The 22177-nt window shown below is 36.4% G+C and overlaps 1 protein-coding gene across 4 annotated transcripts in view; it reads right to left on the bottom strand.

Annotated features, from left to right (window-relative positions):
* GCFC2 (GC-rich sequence DNA-binding factor 2) overlaps nt 1-22177 on the bottom strand; it is a 73535-nt gene that overhangs the window by 25897 nt on the left and 25461 nt on the right. For 3 of the 4 annotated variants that reach the window (XM_059942859.1, XM_059942860.1, XM_059942861.1), the window contains exons 5-6: nt 11513-11628; nt 2293-2479 (exon numbers count right to left, since the gene is read on the bottom strand). In XM_059942859.1, coding sequence (XP_059798842.1) covers nt 2293-2479; nt 11513-11628 — 303 coding nt within the window. The remainder of the gene's footprint in view (nt 1-2292; nt 2480-11512; nt 11629-22177) is intronic. The other variant, XM_059942862.1, reaches the window with a different exon arrangement.

The following is a 22177-nucleotide window of genomic DNA, read 5'->3' as shown; positions in this document are numbered from 1 at the left end:
AAAAGAACATTGTGAGGAACAGACCTAGCTTCCAATACTTTTAATACTAATAAAACTAGAAAATCAACTTAGTATATTAAAACAGCTATAAATATCATAAATAATAAAACCTAATGGGCTGGAGTCAGGAACATGGTAAGAGTGGATAGATAAGAAGAAGGATTCTTTTTTGAGCTAAGAGAGAAGGAGGAAATGATGACTGCAGCTATTTTTCACAGGCTGAGCAGGGGCAGACTGTAGGGAACACTTGAGGAAACTGGTAAAATTTGAAAAAAATAGAGAACGGAAGAGACCTAACCAGACAAGTAAGAAAGCTGTCAAGAAGAATTGAGTGATTAGTTGAAATTGGCATTTTTATATTTCTTGGGCAACAATCCCCCCAACTCCAACGATGTTCCATAGCTAATGCTATGGATTCAAGCCTTTGACAGTGGAATTCTTCAAGGATGAATGAAGAAAGTTACATTGTAATAGATATTTCAGAAAAGTAACTACCAAGTGATATTAAAGGTAGTCAACTTAAAACAATAGGGCAGAAAATACAATTATTTATAATATTTTAAAAGTAAATTAAAAGTAATGCAGAAAGTAGAGTATATTTTTAAAATGATTAGTCTACTTTAAAAAAAGGACAACTTAAGACCCCAGTGTAAGGACTTAGTATGTATAAAACAAAAACAGAAATTATAATGGAAAAGAATGATTCATAAATCTGATTAACACAAAAATTTCAAAACATCTGATGACACTGCTAATTACTAGAGAAATGCAAATCAAAACTACAATGAGGTATCACCTCACACTGGTCACAATGGCCAACATCAAAAAGTCTACATATAACAAATGCTGGAGAGGGTGTGGAGAAAAGGGAACCCTGCTACACTGTTGGTGGGAATGTAAACTGGTGCAGCCATTATGGAAAACAGTATGGGGGTTCCTTAAAAAACTAAAAATAGAGTTGCCATATGATCTTGCAATCCCACTCCTGGGCATGTATCTGGAGAAAACTCTTAATTCGAAAAGATACATGCACACCAATGTTCACAGCAGCATTATTTACAATAGCCAAGACATGGAAACAACCTAAATGTCCACTGACAGATGAATGGATAAGGAAGATGTGGTGTACACACGCATGCACACACACACACACACACACACACAATGGAATACTACTCAGCCATAAAAAAGAATGAAATAATGCTATTTGCAGCAACATGGATGGACCTAGAGATTATCATACTAAGTGAAATAAGTCAGAAAGAGAAAGACAAATACCATATGATATCACTTATATGCAGAATCTAAAATATGATACAAATGAACTTATTTACAAAACAGAAACAGACATAGAAAACATATTTCTGTGTCATAGACACAGAAAACAAATTTATGGTTACCAAAGGAGAAAGGGGGTGGGGGAGGGATAAATTAGGAGTTTGGGATTAGTGGATACAAACTACTATATATAAAATAAACAACCAGGTCCTACTGTACATCATGGGGAACTATATTCAATATCCTGTAATAAACCATAATGGAAAAAAATATGAAAATGAACATACATATACATAACCAAATCACTTTGCTGTATACCAGAAACTAACACGTTGTAAATCAACTATACTTCAATAAAAAAAATTAAAAACAAAAAAACATATCTAATGTGAAAAAACCATTGCAAACAAAATCAAAAGACAAAGCAAATTGGAATGTTTACCTACATCAAATAGGATAAAGCACTAAAATTTTTAAGCAATAAAGAACTGTTCACCATATACTGGAAAAAGAAAAAAGGAAAAAAACCCCACAAAAAACCTCCGTATAAACCAAGAAGATAGCAGGGCAAAGGACACAATTATTCAAAAGAAGAAAAACTACATGTGTTAACAAAACAAAGGGTTTGTTTGAGATCAAAATAAATATGTAAAAACAAAAACCATTTTTTAATGTAGTAAACTAGATACAATCTTTCTGGAGGATAATTTAGCAATGTTTCGTAAGCCTTAAAAATATTTAGACCCTTTCACTTAATAATTTACTTTCTAGGAACTTTTCTTAAACAGATGGAATTTTAAAAATGTATACTGCTATTTATAAGTTGCAAAATGATTACAAAAAACGTCTAACTGTCCAACATTGAGGGAACACTTAATACTCCAGTATGTCAAAAATGTGTAGCAAGAGTCCTAGATGAAATATTTACTTATGGGATTTAGACTTTTAAAAAAATCACATTGTAAGGGAATTTCTCCATAAAAAGGAAATGATTACATATTTATAGATATGTACCTTTTTATTAAGACAGTCAATTAAATTATCCACATAAACTTTCATGCTTTTATAGAATTTAAAATTTAGAACTTGATTTGATGAATTCTCTAGGTTCTGGATGGTACTCTTTGAGCTCTTGACATCTTGTATGTATTTTTCATATTCCCTCAGGTGTGAGCGGTGAGTATCCTGTAGTAATGTTAATCTAAATAAATATAAAATAAAAATAAATAAAAACTGCTTTATATTACAAAGTTTTATTTCTATTATAGTAAGTAGCGGTCTAATGAAAAATTTTTTCAAATCTACCTTATAAAGACCACCAAGTAAACTGACAATCATATGAACCTGGGTTTATAAGACTTGTAGAGCAAAGGAAAACACCAGGATAAAAGAGGTTTCAAAGGGAAAGGTAGGAAAGGACACTTAAAGATTTTTAGGTGCTGGAGCTAATCATAAGTTAGTCTTAGAGGAGAAGTTAGTAAGTGTGGATTGATCAGATTTTATAAACAAGGTGAGTTCCTGCAATAATCAGTGGTTTTATATTTGAAACACAGGAGTCCATGTGGAGTTACTGTTAAATCAGTCTGTGGTCTTCCTTGCAATATGGGTATCTGAGCTGGTATTAAAACCATTTGAGCATGTTATGATTTGATATAATTTATCTGTTTTGTGACTCATAATGGTTTCTGTTTTGTCGTTAGAATTTGATGTTCCGTGAGGTGCATTTCATTCCCTCTGTTGTTGCTGTAGCCCCTATACTGCTCTGTTGATGTTCAGAAAGCCCAGTTTCTTTCAGCTCTTGTGAATATCACATGTATCAACTGATGTAACATAAAAAAACTCTCAAATACAATTCAACATCTGCTTATCTTTTAAAATTCACTTACCCCTTACATATAAGAAACACACAAAAAATCTAGAATGTGTTTTACACTAATATTTGACACTGTGAGCACATTAGAATTAGAGAATTAACTAAATGAAATAACAAATTCATAGTATTTGGACTTGAATCAAACAATTAAAAAAAATTAAACTTCTGCTAACCTCCTCTAAAATGAAAACTCATTAGCAAGCACTTGCTTAGGCCAAATGTCCTCTTCTCAAGTTTCCCTTGAACAATGACTACTGCATTTGTCTCTGGAAGTCTTTCCTTGCTTTATATAAAAAACAGAGGCAGTTAAGAAATAAATCAAGATAATAATGTACAGCAAGCATTATTAATGCTTTAAGTGTAGTATTAAAGTGTAGCTTTAAATGCTTTAAGTGTAGTATTGCCGGTTACAGCAGTAAATGTGTAAGTACATATATGGAAAAACAAGGTATGGAACAGGGTATATAAGTGTGCTTCAATTTTGTATTAAAAATGGGGCAATATATAAGTACATATGTGCTTATACAGACATACATATATATTACTTCTGTAAGGAAACATAGGAAACTGGTAGAAATGGTTTCCTCTGGGGAAGATGACTTCCTTTTCTCTGTATAAGCTTTCGTACTGTTTGACTTTTCTGTCTTTAAACCATAAAATATATTTTCTTTTAAAATAAAGAACCCCGTTAATAAAAAAAATAAAGTACACTAAAGTTAAAAATAACATTTATCTGGATAAAGTGAAATGCTAATCTATATCAGTGGTCTGCTATTTTTTTCTGTTCTATTACTCGTGCAAGACAACTCTCTCAAACACAATCTCAAAAAAAAAAAGTTCTGAGTTATATGTGATTCTAGATGCAATCTATCTATAATTCTAGCTCTGTATCAGAAGGAGAATAAATGATAGTGAAAACATTACAAAAATCATCTTTAATCAAGATAATCTCATCACTTAACATCACTACTGAAAAACAATGACCTAGAACAGAGGCTGGCAAACTTTTTTGGTAAAGGGCCAGATAGTAAACATTTTAGGCTTTGGAAGCTCGATGGTTGCTGTTGTAACTCCTCAATTTTATGCTGTAGCACAAAAGCAGCTACGGACAATACATTGCACAAGCATGGCTATGTTTCAATAAAACCTTATATACAAAAAGGGGCAGTAGGCTGGTAGTTTGCCAACCTCCTAGAATACAGAGATAACCTGAAATCTAAAAATGGTACATCTAAAATTTTCATATCTTTCACAATAAAATGTTACAGAAGGTCCTTTTCTGCATCAAACTATTTAAATAAACCATGACCAACATATTTTAGTTGCAGTGTGATCAAGGAATGAAGCTACTGTAAACCTGATTTATACAAAAGATACAGGGGGAGAAAATTCTGAACCTATTCCAAGGTATTAGAAAAAAATTCCCAGGTATAAAAAAAAAAAAAAAAAGCAACGAAAATGTTCTTTAAGAATACTTGCTTTGGTGGCAGGAGAACCAAGCTCTCTCCTTGTATTAAATGTTGTAAGGACTAATGAGACTTTTACTGTCATACTTATTCTTTCATATATCTAAAGATGCACACTAGATCCTAAGTAGTAAAACAGAAAATATATAAATATTTAAAACAAAACAAACTATTACGGGGTTTGCCTTATCTTTAACAAAAAATACTATTTATAAACATGAGATTAATACTATTTAAGAGATAACTATTAATAGCAATAGATAATGAATGGTTAGCTGTGCTTTAGAAATGTATTTGTATCAAGAACCATAAAAATATGCCTAATTTTGCTGCAGTTAACTTTCCCCAGAAACTTAAGAAATAATATAACCGTTTCGGGACTTCCCTGGTGGTGCAGTGGGTCAAGAATCGCCTGCCAATGCATGGGACACGGGTTCGAGCCCTGGTCTGGGAAGATCCCACATGCTGCGGAGCAGCTAAGCCTGTACACCACAACTATTGAGCCTGCATTCTAGAGCCCGTGAGCCACAACTACTGAGCCTATACGCCTAGAGTCCGTGCTCCGCAACGAGAAGCCACCACAATGAGAAGCCTGTGCACCACAATGAAGACCCAACACAGACAAAAATAAATAAATAAATTTATAAAAAAAAAGAAAATAACAGTTTAAGTGACTTATAGGAACAAAACGTTCATAATGAACATCTGTAGCATTATTTATAATAGACAAATTTAGAAATCAAAATGTCAATGTCTAACACAGAAATACTTAAATAAATCATGATATACTAACTGTATCAATGAACAAAATGTTACTAATATGCTTATTATTTTTTATTGCAGTCAAAAACATATAACAAAATTTACAATCTTAACCATTAAAGTATATTACAGTAGTGTTAACGATATGCACATTGTTGTATAACAGATCTTTAGAACTTTTTCATCTTGCAGAACTGAAATTCTATACCCACTGATCAACAACTCCCCATTTCCCCCCACCCTTGGCAACCACCATTCTACTTTCAGTTCCAAAGAGTATGACTACTTTAGATACTTCATATAAGTAGAATCATGCAGTATTTATCTTTTTGTAACTGGTTTATTTCTCTTAGTCCTCAAGGTTCATCCATGTTGTGGCATGACAGGATTTCTTTTTTTTTTACCACTGATAATACTCCATTGTGTGTAAATACCACATTTTCTTTACCCATTCATCTGCTGATGGACATTTAAGTTGCTTCTATCTCCAAGCTATTGTAAATAATGCTGTAATGTGCAAATATCTCTTGAACTGTTTTCTTTTGAATTCTTTTGGCTATATATCCAAGAGTTGGATAGCTGGATCATATGGTAATTCTATTTTTAACTTTTTCGGAAATTGTTCTCCATAGCAGCTGACCATTTTACATTCCCACCAACAGTGTATAAGAGTTCCCTTTTCTCTATATCTTTGACAATACTAGTCAATTTCTGTATTTTTCATAGTGGCCACCTTAATGGGTATGAGGTGATAGCTCAGTGTGGTTATGATTTGTTAATTCCCTGATTGGTGATGTTGAGCATCTTTTCATGTTTGTTCACCACTTGTATGTCTTCTTTGAGAAATGTCTATTCCAGTCCTTTGCCCATTTTTCAGTTGGATAGTCTGTTGTTGAGTTATATGAGCTACTTATATATTTTGGGTATTAACCACTTATCATATATATGGTTTACAAATATTTTCTCCTATTCGGTTGGTTGCCTTTCCACTCTGTTGATTATTTCCTTTGTTAGGCAGCAACATTTTAGTTTGATGTAGTCCCACTTGTCTATTTTTGCTTTTGTTGCCTGTGCTTTTTCTTTCTTGGGTCCTTTGAGATTCCATATGAATTTCAGGATTTCTTCCTATTTCTGCAAAAAATGCCATTGGGATTTTGATAGAGAATGCATTGCATCTATAGATTGCTTTGGGTAATACGGACATTTTAACAGTATTAAGTTTTCTAATCCATGAACATGGGATGTCTTTCCATTTACTTATGTCTTCAATTTCTTTCAGCAATGTTTTATAATTTTTGATGTACAAATCTTTTGCCTCCTTGACTAAGTTAATTCCTAAATTTTATTCTTTTTAATTCTATTGTAAATGAGTGTTTTCTAAATATATAGTTTTGGACTTTTCATTGTTAGTGCATAGAAACAACTGATTTTTGTGTGTTGATATTTCATTCTGCAATTTGCTAGATCTGTTTATTAGCTCTAACAGGGTGTGTGTGTGTGTGTGTGTGTGTGTGTGTGTGTAAGTGTAGTCTTCAGGCTTTCCTACATAAAAGATCATATCATCTGTGAACAGAGATAATTTTACTTCTTCCTTTCCTATTTGGATGTCTTTTATTTATTTATTTATCTATTTATTTTTCTTGCGTGAATTCTCTGGCTAGGACTCCCAATACTTTGAATAGAAGTGACAAGAATAGGCATCCTTGCCTTGTTCCTGATCTTACAGGGAAAGATTTTGGTTTTCCACCACTAAATATGATGTTCGCTGTGGGCTACTCGTATATGGCCTTTATTATGTTCAAGTAATTTCTTCCTATTCCTAGTTGGGTGAGGGTTTTTATCATGAAAGTGTGCTTAATTTTGTCAAAGGTGTCTTCTGTATCAATTGAGATGATCATGTGGTTTTTGCCCTTCATTCTGTTAATGTAGTGTACCACACTGATTTTCTTATGAATCATCCTTGTATTCCAGGAATAAATCCCACTTGGTCATGTGTATAATCCTCTTAATGTATTGTTAATTACATTTGCTAGTATTTTCCTGAGGGTTTTTACATCAATATTCATCAGGGATATTGGCTTATTAACTTTCTTTTCTTGTACTATCTTTGTCTGAGATTTTGGGATCAGGGTAATGCTGACCTCATAGAATGAGTTTGGGAATGTTATCGCCTCTTCAGTTTTTGGAAGGGCTTGAGAAGGAATGGTGTTAATTCATCTTTAAATGTTTGGTAGAATTATACAGTGAGGTTATCTGTCCTGGGCTTTTCTTTGTTGGTAGGTTTTTAACTACTAATTCAATCTCCTAACTAGTAACAGGTTTGTTCAAATTTTTCATCTCTTTATAAATCAGTCTTGGTAGGTTGTATGTTTCTTGAAATTGATCCATTTCTTCTTGGTTATCTAGTTTGTTGGTGTATAATTGTTTAGAGTAGTACCTTATGATCCTTTTTGTTTCTGTGGCATTAGCTGTAACATTTCTCTCTCTTATTTTTGTTATTTGAACCTATTCTCTTTTTCACTTAGCCTGGCTAAGGGTTTGTCAATTTTTTTGATCTTAAAAAAAAAAAACAACTTTCAGTTTTGATTTTTCTTCAGTTGTTTTCTATGCTCTATTATGTTTAATTCTGCTCTAATCTTTACTATTTCCTTCCTTCTGATAATTCTGGGCTCAGTTTGCTCTTTTTTAAGTTTTTTGAGGTACAGTTAGGTTGTTGATTTGATATCTTTCTTCTTTTTTAATGTGTTCATTGCTATAAACTTCCCTCTTAGTACTGCTTTTGCTGCATCCCATAACTTTTGGTGTTTTTGTTTTCATTTGCCTCAAGATACTTTATAGTTTCCATTTTGATTTCTTCTTTGGTACATTGGTTGTTCAACAGCGTGTTTAGTTTCCACACATTTGTGGATTTTCCCTTTCCCTTTCTGTTACTGATTTCTAGTCTCACTGCACTGTGCTTGGAAAAGGTATGATTTCAACCTTAAATTTGTTAAGACTTGTTTGTGACCTAATGTGGGATCTATCCTGCAGAGTATGATCTGTGTGCTTGAAAAGAAAGTATATTCTGCTGCTGTTGGGTGGAACATTCCATATATTTGTTAGGTTCATTTAGCTTTGTTCAAGATCACTGTTTCCTTAAGATTCTCTGTTTATTTCATCAATTATTTGAAAGTGTGATATTGAGGTCTCATACTATTATAATATTGCTATTTCTCCCTTCAGCTCTGTCAATATTTGCTTTATACAGTTAGGTGCTCTACTGTTGCATACATATATATATAAATAATTGCTAGATTGTCCCAATAAATTGACCCTTTTATATTACATAATATCCTTGTCTCTTGTAGTTTTAAACTTAAAATTCTTTTCTCTAAGTAATGCCACTCCTCTCTCTTTTGTTTACTGTTTTCATGGAATATTTTTGCAATCCTATCACTTTCATCCTATATGCATCCTTAAATCTAAGTGAGCCTCTTGCAGATAGTATATAGTTGGCTCTTGCTTTTTAAAATTTTTTGGCTGTGCAGCTTGTGGGACCTTAGTTCCCTGACCAGGGATCAGACTCAGGTGCTAGGCAGTGAAAGCACAGAATCCTAACCACTGGACCACCAGAGAATTCCCGGATCTTGCTTCTTTTATTTTTCCCAACCTATTCAGCCACTATATGTCTTTTGATTATAGAATATAATCCATTTACTTTTGAAGTAATTACTGATATGGAAGGACTTACAATTGTTATTTTTAAATTGTTTTTTGTCTGTCTTGTTATTTTGTCCCTCTCCCTCTCTTGCTGCCTTCTGTTTTGTTGTTTTTTTTTGTAGTGATGTGCTCTGGATCATTTTCATTTTCCTCTGCATATCTTCTATAGGTATTTCCTTTTTGTTTACCATGGGGATTACCAAAAAACATCTTATAATTCTAATAATCTATTTTAAACTGACAACATCTTAACTTCAATCACATACAAAAACTCTACTCCTTTATATCTCCCCCTCCATATCTTGTTATTGATATCACAAATTACACTTAAAAATTTTGTATCCATTAACATGTTATAGTTATTTTTGTGCTTTTACCTTTAAAATTCTATATTAAAAGGGATTTTCACACCACTCTTACAGTATTACAGGATTCTGTATTTATATATTTATTTACCTTTACCAGAGAACTTCGTATTTTTGTATGCTTCATGCTACTGTCTCGTGTCCTTTCATTTCAACTTGAAGGATATCTTTCAGCAATTTTTGTAAGGCAGGTCTAGTGCAATGAACTCCCTCAGCTTTGTTTACCTGAGGTCTTTATTTCTCCTTCATACATGAAGGACAGTTTTGCTGGATACAGTAATCTCTGTTGGCAGTTTCTTTCTTTCAGTGCTTTGAATATATCATCCTACTCCCTTCTGGCCCCTGTAATGCTTCTGTTGAGAAGTCTCCTGTTAATCTTACGGGGCTCTCTTGTACATGATGAGGTGCTTTTGTTTTGTGGCTTTTTAAATTCTTTCTTTGTATCTAGAAAGTTTGATTATAATTGTCTCAGTGTAAGCCTCCTTGTGTTCATCCTTGTTGGAGTCCTTTTAACTTTTTGAAGTTGAATGCCCATTTCCTTCCTCAGGCTGATAAGTCTTCGGCCATTATATCTTCAGATAAGCTCTCTGTCCCATTCTGCTACTCTTCTCCTTCTTGGATTCCCATAATGTATATGTTGTTCTGCTTGATAGCATCATATAAATCCCTTAGGCTTTCTTCACTTTTCTTTATTCTTTTCTCTTTTTGTTACTCTGACTTGGTAATTTCAAATGATCACTCTTTGAGGTCTCGCTTGTTTCTTCTGCTTGATATAGTCTGCTACCTTCAGTAAATTTTTTAGTTCAGTTATTACACTTTCAGCTCTAGAACCTCTGGTTCTTTCTTAGTTTCCAACTCTGTTGGTATTCCAACCTTGTTCATGTATCATCTCCCTGATTTCTTTAGTTGTCTGTGATCTTTTATGGCACATTAATCTTCTTTAAGAAGATTATTCTGAATTCTCTGTCAGGTAATTCATAGACCTCTGTTTCTTTTAGTTCTGGAATTAATTTTGGCCCTTTGATTGGGCCATGTTTCCTTGTTTCTTCATGTATCTGGTTATCTTTCTCTTGTGTTTTGTGTATTTGAAAACGCACTTAAGGGGAGTTTCTCCCCCATATGAATCTGTTTCCCTTAAGTGCATTTCAATCAGCCTGACTGGAGATTCCCAGTGGTGTTGTGTGGGGAAGAGTGTCTTCTCAAACCTTTCCTGGGGGATGCACCTTCTCTGGGCTTCTATATGAAATTTCCTAATTATAGAGATTTGTGGGTTTCTTTTTCAGGATTCTGTAGTCTCTTGTTCCCTCTGGTGTTTGTAGTACTGCAGACTTTCTGGCTCTGCAACAGGCTGCTTAGCTCTTTCTTGTCCTCTGTGGCCCTCAGGCATCTAATGTATGATGGTTCCCCATCAGTGCTCTGAGACAGACAAGACAGAAACAAGTCCCTTGGGCAGTACTTCCAAAAGACAGTGTTCCACTCTTCTTTCTCCTTCCCAATGGAAAAGCTATGACTTGGGTTTTTTCTCTCCATCAAAAGCAGTGCTGGCTTGTGAGAGGGGCTAGATGCAGTTGGAATGAAATGGTTTTTCTTACCCATTACGATGTGGCTATTTTGGGCTTTGAGCTTGCCTGGGGTACTACAACTTCCTGATTTCTGGAGTACTCATAAAGGCTTTTTGGACAGTATGTTGTTGTTAAGTTGGTATCTCTGTGAGGCAACGAAGTCTAGGGCTTCTTATTCTGGCATCTTGCTGCCATCACTCCCGACACATTATTTTGAAAAATTAAAGGCTATTTAACAATGCAGATAAATGCTAACAAAAATAGTAAGTGAAAAAAGCAGAACTGGATTTTATTGATTATAACTATATGATATATATTTATTATAAACACTAAAAGACATATAAAAAAGGAAATCAGTTATGTTAATGTGGTAACACAGGTGATGCTAATTTTTTCCTATAAATCTGTTTAATACTAATATTTAATAGTTAAAAAGATTATAGTGCTAATTTTTTTTACTATTAAATGTCTATGACAAATGTAAATTTTAAAATTAATATTACTTACCTAGTATTTAGTTGCTTCTTTATAATTTCTAAATTTACTGGTGGAAATGAAATGGAAGCATCGAACTTCTTCACTGTTTGAGATTCACTGCTATGAGAGAGATCTATGTCTCGTCCCTAAAAATAATATGAAAATTTATATTGTTTTCAACATTCATTAGTGTTACAAATATTAATAGCATGAAAGCAGACTGGATACACCAAGGTCTCACCAGCTCAAAATTCCATGCCTCTGACATTTTTCATGGTTGTAATAAAATGTTTTTAAAATTTGCACACAGTTTTAAAATTTAGAACTTTAAATTCACATGCAAGAGGCAAATTACAAAATCTTATTTTTCACAAAAGCTTGGTTCTCAGTGTTTATATAGCTAGTTCTGTTTATGATCTAATATACTCTCAAAAAACCACATACTGGAGGCTCCAATCAAGGTGGCAGAATAGAAGGACATGGAGGTCACCTCCATCCACAAATACATGAAAAATACATCTCTGTGGAACAATTCTCACAGAATACCTAATGAACCTGGCAGATCTCAGAACCTAAAAGTGCAAGAAAGATCTCCATGTAATTGGGTAGGATGAAAGAAAAAAAAAAAAGGGAAGCAGGATGGGACCTGTGTCCCTGGGAGGGAGTCATGAAAGAGGAAAAGGTTCCCATACCTCGGAAGCCCCCTCATGTGGGACAGAAAGGGAGCTTCAGAGGCTCAGAGGAGACAGCAGCAGCCAGTTTGCATAGAGAGACCAGAACAGATGGTCTAGGCCACTGCCCTGCACTCCCCAGCCTGAGATGCACATTGGCTGGTGCACACGGGGGCTGGGTGCTGATACTCCAGCTTTAGAGGACAGACCCAGGGGGAGGACTGGGGTTGGCTGTGTGGAGGCAGCAGGAAGGGGCTGGAGTGTGGTACAGCGACAACTGGTGGGTATACATGGAAGAAGCCTGGGCCCGCCATAGAAGTGAAGTGTCATTGTTAAGGGGGTGTGAGAAGGGAGGGGCGGTGCCTGCCATTGGCAGCCTCACACTTGGCATGCTCACAGAGGGAGTGGGACTGCCACTGAAACCCCACTGTTAACGTGCATGTGAGTGAAGGGAGGGGCGGGGTCACCATAGCAGCCTCCTTCTCTGCATGCTCTCAGCTGGCTTGGCACCACCTCTACAAGCTCTGGGAGCACGCAAGTGCCAGGGGGTTGCCCACAAGTGGAGGCAGGGCTGAAATCCGAGTTGATTACCAGAGGTCACACAACTTAGGAAGCGGGGCTGAAATCTAAGCCATCTCCCCACAACTGTGTGATCTGCAGATTTATGCCACGGCCACTGGCTTTGTAAAAACTCAGCGACTGCATGACATCTGAATGGACAACGGGTGCTCCTGCAGCTCTGATGGGTCTGGCCTTAGCATCTGTGGGCTCTGTGGGTGCACGCACATGCAGGCTGGGACAGGGTCTGCGTTGCTTCCATAGCTCCCATGGCGGGTCCAGGTGTGCAACTACTGCAGTCGTGGTACCTGACTTCAGTGGATCTTCACTGGTTGATTTGCGCTGGTGGCTTTGTAAACACAGGGCCTGAGGGACACCAGGGACTACTGCCTGCATTCCCAAAGTTGAGGTGGGGCCAAGGGCATGCCACCAACAGTATACTTTGTGAGCTTTCACAATGGGTTTCAGGTGACACCATGGCGCGCACTTCACAGTGGATAGCTCCGGTAGAGGAACACTCAGTGGCTCCTCTCTCAGTGGGAGTGCTCCAATTCCACCTATCTCACACCACACATCAGAAACAGATCTGAGGGTTTCTACTCCAACAACTAGGGGGCAGACACTGCTGCCAACAGGGCTGTGACAACCACAGAGCAAAGAGGAGGCTCCGCTCAACATTCAGTTCAGGCTCGGGTCACCACAACACCAGTCACACCCCCTTTTAAGGTGATAACGGCCAGCACACACTGAGGAAAGAGGCATCCATACTAAAAACAGCCCTCCCACCAAAAATATTAAACCTATGCAGGCTACACATGGATACTCCCACATAAAAATTGCCCTCCAAGACCACAGTAGTTAACTGTTTCTCCTAAACTCATAGAGTAAGAGAAATATAAGTAAAATGAAGAAGCAGAACAACCACTCCCAATTAAAAGATCAAGAGAATTGCCCTGAAAGAACAAACAGTGAAACAGACATCTTCATCTAATAGATACTGATTTCAAAAAGGAGATAGTGAAAATACTGAAGGAATTAAGAAAGGCTATAATTGAAATACATATTACTGTAAAAAGGAACTAGAAACTATATAGAGGAGCCAAGAAAAATTAGAAAACTCAGTTGCCCAGATGAAAGCTAAGCTAAAGGCAATAAATAGCAGACTGAATAATGCAGAACAAATGTGTTCTGAAAGACAAAATAATGTAAATCACCCAATCAGAACAGCAGACAGAAAGCCAATATAAAAGAAATGAAAAAAATGGAAGCAATATAAAAGATCTATGGGATAATATAAAGCTTGCCAGTGGTTAGAGGTCCCGCTTTGCCAACAATCAGCCTGGCAGTGGTCCTCGCTGCGGAGAGTGCAGTGAGAGGAGGATCACAGCCTTCTCCCTGGGCCCTCCAGGCCCTCTGGCCTCAGGCTGGAGGGTGAGCTGGGGGCTCAGGGACAGGCTGAGGGCTGTGTCCTGCAGAGCTCCAGAGCCCTCGCCAGGGTCACCCACTGGTGGGGCCCAGGCCTTGAAGCAGCCCCAAACCTCTCCCCCATCCCCACCTCTGGGACTTAACGGCAGCAGCAGTCTCCATGGGTCACAGTCCGTGGAGGCCCCAGCAACTGGAGTACATGGACACTGCCGTTAAGGTAGAATATTTCCGCTCTCCCTTGAAGCCGGGCACAGCCACATGCCTCCTTGCAGCTAAGGAAGTCTGAGTAGAAGTGACATGTATAGCACCCAGGCCAAAGCACTGAACTGCAGTGCTTGACTCAAAGGCCTCTCTTCCCTGCTGCAAGGACCTCGGAGGTTCTGACTCCAGTCATGCTTGTGGAAAGTTCTACGCTCTCTTTCCTGCTCCTGCTGCCTCAACAATGTTGTTTCAATTAAAATTACTGTTCCTTGAAGAGTGGGTTCTGTCTCCTCCAGGCCCACAAGGGCCAGGGCAGGATGAAGGCTCCTCCTCAGCCCACAGCCCCACCCACACTTTGGGCAAAGATGACTTGCGCTACAGTTGCTTTTATGTACCAGGAGTGGTGATTTTTAGTATGGTCTGCTGTTGTCTCAACTTTACAATTTTCAGTTAGTTCCAAGGGCTTTTTTTTATCATTTCACTGGTTCCTGGACTAAAGATTTAGAAGGCAGTTTACATTTAGTCCAGACATTTATGGTCTTAGGGATAATCGACTCTATAAATTGTGGAATAAACAGCTTATGCTCATAGAACTGTACAACACAAAGAGTGAACTGTAATATAAGCTATAGACTTTGGTTAATAATAATGTCTCAGTATTGTTCATCAATTGTAACAAATGTACCACACTAATGCAAGATGTTAATAATGGGAGAAACTGGGTGAAGAGGGAGAGGTGGGAATGCTGCATATTATCTGCTTAATTTTTTGTGAACCTAAAACTTCTCTAAAAAAAAAAAGTCTATTAACTAAAACGTAATAATATGGGCAGGGTGAGTACATGAGGGCATCGATGAAACAAAGTTAGCCAATAGTTGGCAATTTTTTTTTTTTTTTTAAAGAAATTCGCGTTCTTTTATTTATTTATTTATGACTGTGTTGAGTCTTCGTTTCTGTGTGAGGGCTTTCTCTAGTTGCGGCAAGTGGGGACCACTCTTCAACGCGGTGCGCGGGCCTCTCACCATCGCGGCCTCTCTTGTTGTGGAGCACAGGCTCCAGACGCGCAGGCTCAGTAATTGTGGCTCACGGGCCCAGCCGCTCCGCGGCATGTGGGATCTTCCCAGACCAGGGCTCGAACCCGTGTCCCCTGCATTGGCAGGCAGATTCTCAACCACTGCGCCACCAGGGAAGCCCTAGTTGGCAATTTTTGAAGCTGAATGATGGTCCACAGAGGGGGATTCATTATATTATTATATGTCCACAATAAAAGTTTTTAAAATCTTAAATATAAAGTGTGCCAATCTAGGCATAATAGGAATTTCAGAAGGGGAAGAAAGAGACAAGGGGATCGAAAATGTATTTGACGAAATTATGGCTGAAAACTTCCCAAACCTAAAAAAGGAAACAGATATCTAGGCACAGGAAGCACAGAGGGTCCCAAACAAGATGAACCCAAGCAGACCTACACCAAGACATATTATGATTAAAGTGGCAAAAGTTAAAGATAAAGAGAGGATTCTAAAGGCACCAAGAGAAAAAGGGTTAATTACAAGGGAACCCGCATAAGGCTATTACCTGATTTCCCTATAGAAAACACTGCAGGCCAGAAGGGAGTAAAAAGAGTTAATTGCAAAGGAACCACCATAAGGCTATTACCTGATTTTCCTATAGAAAACATTGCAGGACAGAAAGGAGTGGCAAGATATAGTCAAAGTCCTGAAAGGAAAAAATCTGCAATCTAGGATACTCTACTCAGCAAGATTATCATTTGGAATAGAAGGAGAGAGATAGAATTTCTCAGAAGAGCAAAAACTAAAAGAATAACAGCAATACTAAACCTATACTAAAAGAAATAATTAAAGGCCTTCTCTAAATAGAAAAGAAGCAATAATCTATATAAAAGAGAAAATCAAAAATGGAAAGTAAATCACTTAAGCCAGGATACAGATTAAAGTAAAAAACAAAAACATTTTTGTGAAAGGGATGATAAGCAAAATGAACAGAAAAAGGATAAACATGAAGATGTAAAAGAGGGTATCAAAATCATAAAATGCCGGGTAGGAGAGTAAAAAAATGTAGATTTTTAAATTTTAGAATGTGTTTGAGCCTATATGATTATCAGTCTAAAGCAAGTAGATATAGTAATGGGTTAACATACTTGAAAACCATATGGGTTACCACAAATCAAAAAACATACAACAGATTCACAAAAACCAAAAAGAAGAGAACAAGTATAATACAAAAGAAAATTATCAAACCACAAAAGGAAAAACAAAAAGAAAGGAACAAAGAAAAAATACAAAATCAACTGGAAAACAAGGTTAAAAATGGCAATAAATACATACCTATCAATAATTACCTTAAATGTCAATGGACTAAATGCTGCAATCAAAAAATACAGAGTGGCAGATTGGATTAAAAAACAAGAGCCTACCATATGCTGTCTACAAGAGACCCACTTCAGAGTGAAGGACACAGACTAAAAGTGAGGGGATGGAAAAAGATATCTCATGCAAACAGAAATGACAAGAAAGCAGGGGTAGCACTACTCATATCAGGCAAAATGAACTTTAAAACAAAGGTCATAAAGAAAGATAAAGAAGAACACTATATAATGATGAAAGGATCAATACAAGAGGAGGATATTACATTCGTCAACATATATGCACCCAATATAGGAGCACCCAAATACATAAAACAAATACTAACAGACATAAAGGGGAAAAGGGATGGGAGTACAATAATAGTAGGAGACTTAAACACCCTACTCAAATCAATGGACAGATCTTCTAGACAGAAAATCAATAACGCAGCAGAGATCCTAAATGATACACTAGAGCATTTAGACTTAATTGATATTTTCAGGACATTATATCCAAAAAACCCAATACACAGTCTTTTCAAGTGCACATGGAACATTCTCTAGGGTTGACCACATACTGAGGCACAAAACAAGCCTCAACAAATTTAAGAGTATAGAAATTTTTTCAAGCAGGTTTTCTAACCACAACAGCGTGAAACTGAAATCAACCACAGAAAAAGAAATGAGAAAAAAAAAAAAAAAGATTACATGGAGACTAAACAACATGCTACCAAAAAAACCAATGGGTCAATGATGAAATCAAAGAGGAAATTAAAAAATACCTTGAGACAAATGACAATGAAAATACAATCATACAAAAATCCATGGGCTACAGCAGAGCAGTTCTTAGAGGGCAGTTCATTGTGATACAGGCCTCCCTCAAAGAACAAGAAAAATCCCAAATAAAAACCTACCCTAACACCTAAAAGAATTAGAAAAAGAAGAACAAACAAAACCCAAAGTAAGCAGAAGGAAGGAAATAATAAGGACCAGAGAGGAAATAAATGAAATAGCGGTTAAAAAAACAATAGAAAGAAATCAATAAAACCAAGAGCTGGTTCTTTGAAAGGATAAACAAGATTGACAAACCTCTAGATAGGCTCACCAAGAAGAAAAGAGAGGGGATTCAAATAAACAAAATGAGAAGTGAAAGAGGAGAAATCACAACTGATACTGCAGAAATACAAAAAACCATAAGTGAATACTATGAACAATTATATGCCAACAAATTGAACAACCTAGAAGAAATGGACAAGTTTCTAGAAACATCCCACCAAAATTGAATCAAGAAGAAATAGATACTTTGGACAGACCAATCACTAGAAGTGAAATAGAATCTGTAATAAAAAAACTCCCTACAAACAAAAGTCCAGGGCCTGATGGCTTCACAGGCGAATCCTACCAAGCACACAAAAAAGGACTATACTGATCCTTCTCAAACTCTTCCAAAAGCGTGAAGAGGAGGGAAAACTCCCAAAGACATTCTATGAAGCCATCATCACCCTGATACCAAAACCAAACAAAGACACTACAAAAGAAGAAAATTACTGGCCAATATCTTTGATGATTATAGATGCAAAAATTCTCAGTAAAATACTAGCAGACTGAATCCAACAACACATAAGAAAGATCATACACTATGGCCAAGTTGGATTCATCCCAGGGTCACAAGGATGGTTCAAAATATGCAAATCAATCAATGTGATACACCACACTGACACAGAAAAGACAAAAACTACATGATCATCTCAACAGATGCAGAAAAAGCATTTGACAAAATTCAACATTTATTCATGATAAAAACTCATACCAAACTGGGTATAGAGAGAACATATTTCAATATAATAAAAACTATGACAAACCTACAGCCAATATAATACTCAATGGTGAAAAACTGAAAGCCTTCACGCTAAAATCTAGATCAACACAAGGATGCTCACTCTCACCTCTTCTATTCAACATAGTACTGGAAGTCCTAGCCACAGCAATCAGACAAGAAAAAGAAATAAAAGGGATCCAAATTGGAAGGGAAGAGGTAAAACTGTCATTATATGACATGATATGTAGAAAACCCTAATGACCCACAGAAAAACTATCAGAACTGATAAACAAATTCACAAGGTAGCCAGGATACAAGATTAACACACAGAAATTGGTTGCATTTCTTTACACTAACAACAAAATACCAGAAAGGGAAAGAAAAAAACAATCCCTTTTAAAATCATATCAAAAAAGAAAATACTTAGGAATAAACCTCACCAAGGAGGTGAAAGACATATGCTGAGAAATATAAAACATTAATAAAGGAAATTGAAGATGATTTAAAGAAATGGGAGCTAGCCCATGCTCTTGGATTGGAAGAATTCATATTGTTAAAGAGGCCATGCTACCCAAAGCAATCTACAGATTTAATCTGATCCCTATCAAATTACCTATACCATTTTTCACTGAACTACAACAAATAATCCTAAAATTTATATAGAACCATAAAATACCCAGAATTGCCAAAGCAATCCTGAAGAAAACGAATAAAGCTGGAGGTATAACCCTCCCAAACTTCAGACAATCCTAGAAAGCCACAGTAATAAAAACAGCATGGTACCGGCACAAAAACAGACATATGGATCAATGGAAAAGACAGAGACCAGAAATAAACCCACACGCCTATGGTCAATTAATCTTCAACAAAGGAGGCAAGAATATACAATGGAGAAAAGACAGTCTCTTCAGGAAGTGATGTTGGGAAAGTTGGACAGCCACATGTAAATCAATGAAGTTAGAACATACCCTTACTCCATACACAAAAAATAAACTCAAAATGGCTTACAGACTTAAATATAAGACATGACACCATAAAACTCTTAGAAGAGAACATAGGCAAAACATTCTCTGAAATAAATCCTACCAATGTTTTCTTAGGTCAGTCTCCCAAGGCAACAGAAATAGAAGCACAAATAAACAAGTTGGACCTAATCAAACTTATAAGCTTTTGCGCAGCAAAGGAAACCATAAACAAAATGGAAAGACAACCTACAGACTGGAAGAAAATATTTGCAAATGATGTAACTGACAGGGGCTTAATTTCCAAAATCTACAAACAGCTCATACAACTCAGTAACAAAAAAAACCAACCCAATAGAAAAATGGGCAGAAGACCTAAATAGAAATTTATCTAAAAAGACATACAGATGTCCAACAGGCACATGAAAAGATGCTGAATACTGATAATTATTAGAAAAATGCAAAACAAAATTACAATGAGGTATCACCTCACACCAGTCAGAATGGCCATCATTAAAAAGTATACAAATAACAAATGCTGGAGAGGGTATGGAGAAAAGGGAACCCTCCTACACTGTTGGGAATGCTAATTGGTGCAGCCACTGTGGAAAACAGTATGGACGTTCCTCAAAAAACTAAAAATAGAGTTGCCATATGATCTTGCAATCCCACTCCTGGGCATACATCCAGAGAAAACTATAATTCAAAAAGATACATGCACCCCAATGTTCATTGCAACACTATTTACAATAGCCAAGACATGCAAACAACCTAAATGCCCACTGAAGATGAATGGATAAAGATGATGTGGTACATATATACAATGGAATACTACTCAGCCATAAAAAGGAATGAAATAATGCCATTTGCAGCAACATGGATGGCCCTAGATATTATCATACTAAGTGAAGTAAGTCAGAAAGAGAAAGACAAAAACCATATGATATCACTTATATGTGGAGTCTAAAATATGACAGAAATGAACTTATCTACAAAACAGAAACATACTCACAGACATAGAGAACAGACTTGTGGTTGACAAGGCGCAGTGGGGGAGGGATAGATTGGGAGTTTGGGATTAGCAGATGGAAACTATTATATACAGAATGATAATCAACAAGGTCCTACTCTATAGCCCAGGGAACTCTATTCAATATCCTGTGATAAATCATAATGGAAAAGAATATGAAAAAGAATGTATATATATATGTATAACTGAATCACTTTCCTGTACAGTAGAAATTAACACAATATTATAAATAAACTATACTTCAGTAAAATAAATTAAAACAACAACAAACCAAACACCTGTTTTTCATGATAGATGTTGCCACCTAACTCCAGTCTAATGAAAGGAAAGCAAATGGAAGTCTGCTGGTGGGTTTCTAGGTAAAGCTTTTAATTTTCTTTAAGCCACCATTATTTGGGTTTTCTGTTACTTGCAGAGGAATGCATTCCTAGCTCATATATGTTGTAACTCAGTACATTTCATATTACTGTCCTCTGGCTCATCATAACTCACTCATCACCATCATGCTTAGAATGTTGAAAAGGTTCTGAAGAACCTGTTTTAGAAAAGGATATGTGAAGAAGTGGACCAGATAATTAGTCAACTCAATGGCTTAACTATACTTTTTATATTTTCCATGAGACTCCATCATTTCTCATATAAATTCTTAGCAAGTCTCCTATCCAGTTCGAATCATACCTACAAATTCCCAAATTAACCAGACCTTTTCAAACTTCATGTCTTCACCCCTGATATCCTCTTCTGCTTCAAATCACTTACATCATAAACATCTTTCAAAGACTCATTCAAATTTGACCATTTTCTTACAGGCTTTTCCAAACCTTCCCATCCACCCTCTCGCCTATAAAACCGACCACTCACTTGTTCCTTTGTGCTATTTCAGAACCCTGTACAGAATTCTGCCACAGAACCTTGTAAGATTTTACTACAATTATTTGGTTTAGCTGTCTCTCTCCTGCAATGATTGTACATTCTTTTGTCTACCACTGTTAAGTAGTTACAGAGGCTACACGGTGATCCCCAAAAGATATGCCCAGGTTCTAAAATCCCAAACCTGTGAATTAATATTACCTTATATGGCAAAAGATGTGATTAAGTTCAGGTTCTGGAGAATAGGAGCATATCCTGGATTAACCAAATGAGTCCTAACTGTAATTACATGTAGTCTCATAGAAGAGAAGGAGAGACAGTTTGGGATGCAAAAAGAGGAGGTGATGTGAAGATGGAGTAGAGAGATACAGCTATATGCCAAGGAATGCCAACAGCCACCAGAAGCTAAAATAGTCAAGGAATAGATTATCCTCTAGAGCTTTTTGGAAGGAGTGTAGCTATATCAACACCTTGATTTTGCACTTCTGGCCTCCAAAAGTGTGAGAAAATAGAATTTGGTGCTTTCAAGTCATTCAGTTTGCAGTAATTTGTTAGAGCAGTCACAGGAAATGAATACAGTGGTATGCAGTAAATCTTTAATAAAGAAATCAGTAAATGTACCCACATCAGTAATAAAAATGCAAATCAAATAAACTTGAGATTCCATTTTCACCAAGTGAACTTATACCTAAAGCTGGCAAGATTATGGTAAAACGTTCCCATAATAACAGTGGCATTACGGAGTGATCTAAATTTTCTCTAGAAGACAACAGAGAAAAATGTAGTAAGTGCCATAA

This window comes from Balaenoptera ricei, chromosome 13, assembly GCF_028023285.1.
Source record: "Balaenoptera ricei isolate mBalRic1 chromosome 13, mBalRic1.hap2, whole genome shotgun sequence".
Lineage (NCBI taxonomy): Eukaryota > Metazoa > Chordata > Mammalia > Artiodactyla > Balaenopteridae > Balaenoptera > Balaenoptera ricei.
The sequence above is the reverse complement of the archived record's forward strand: the minus strand, read 5'-3'. Positions and strand labels throughout refer to the sequence as shown.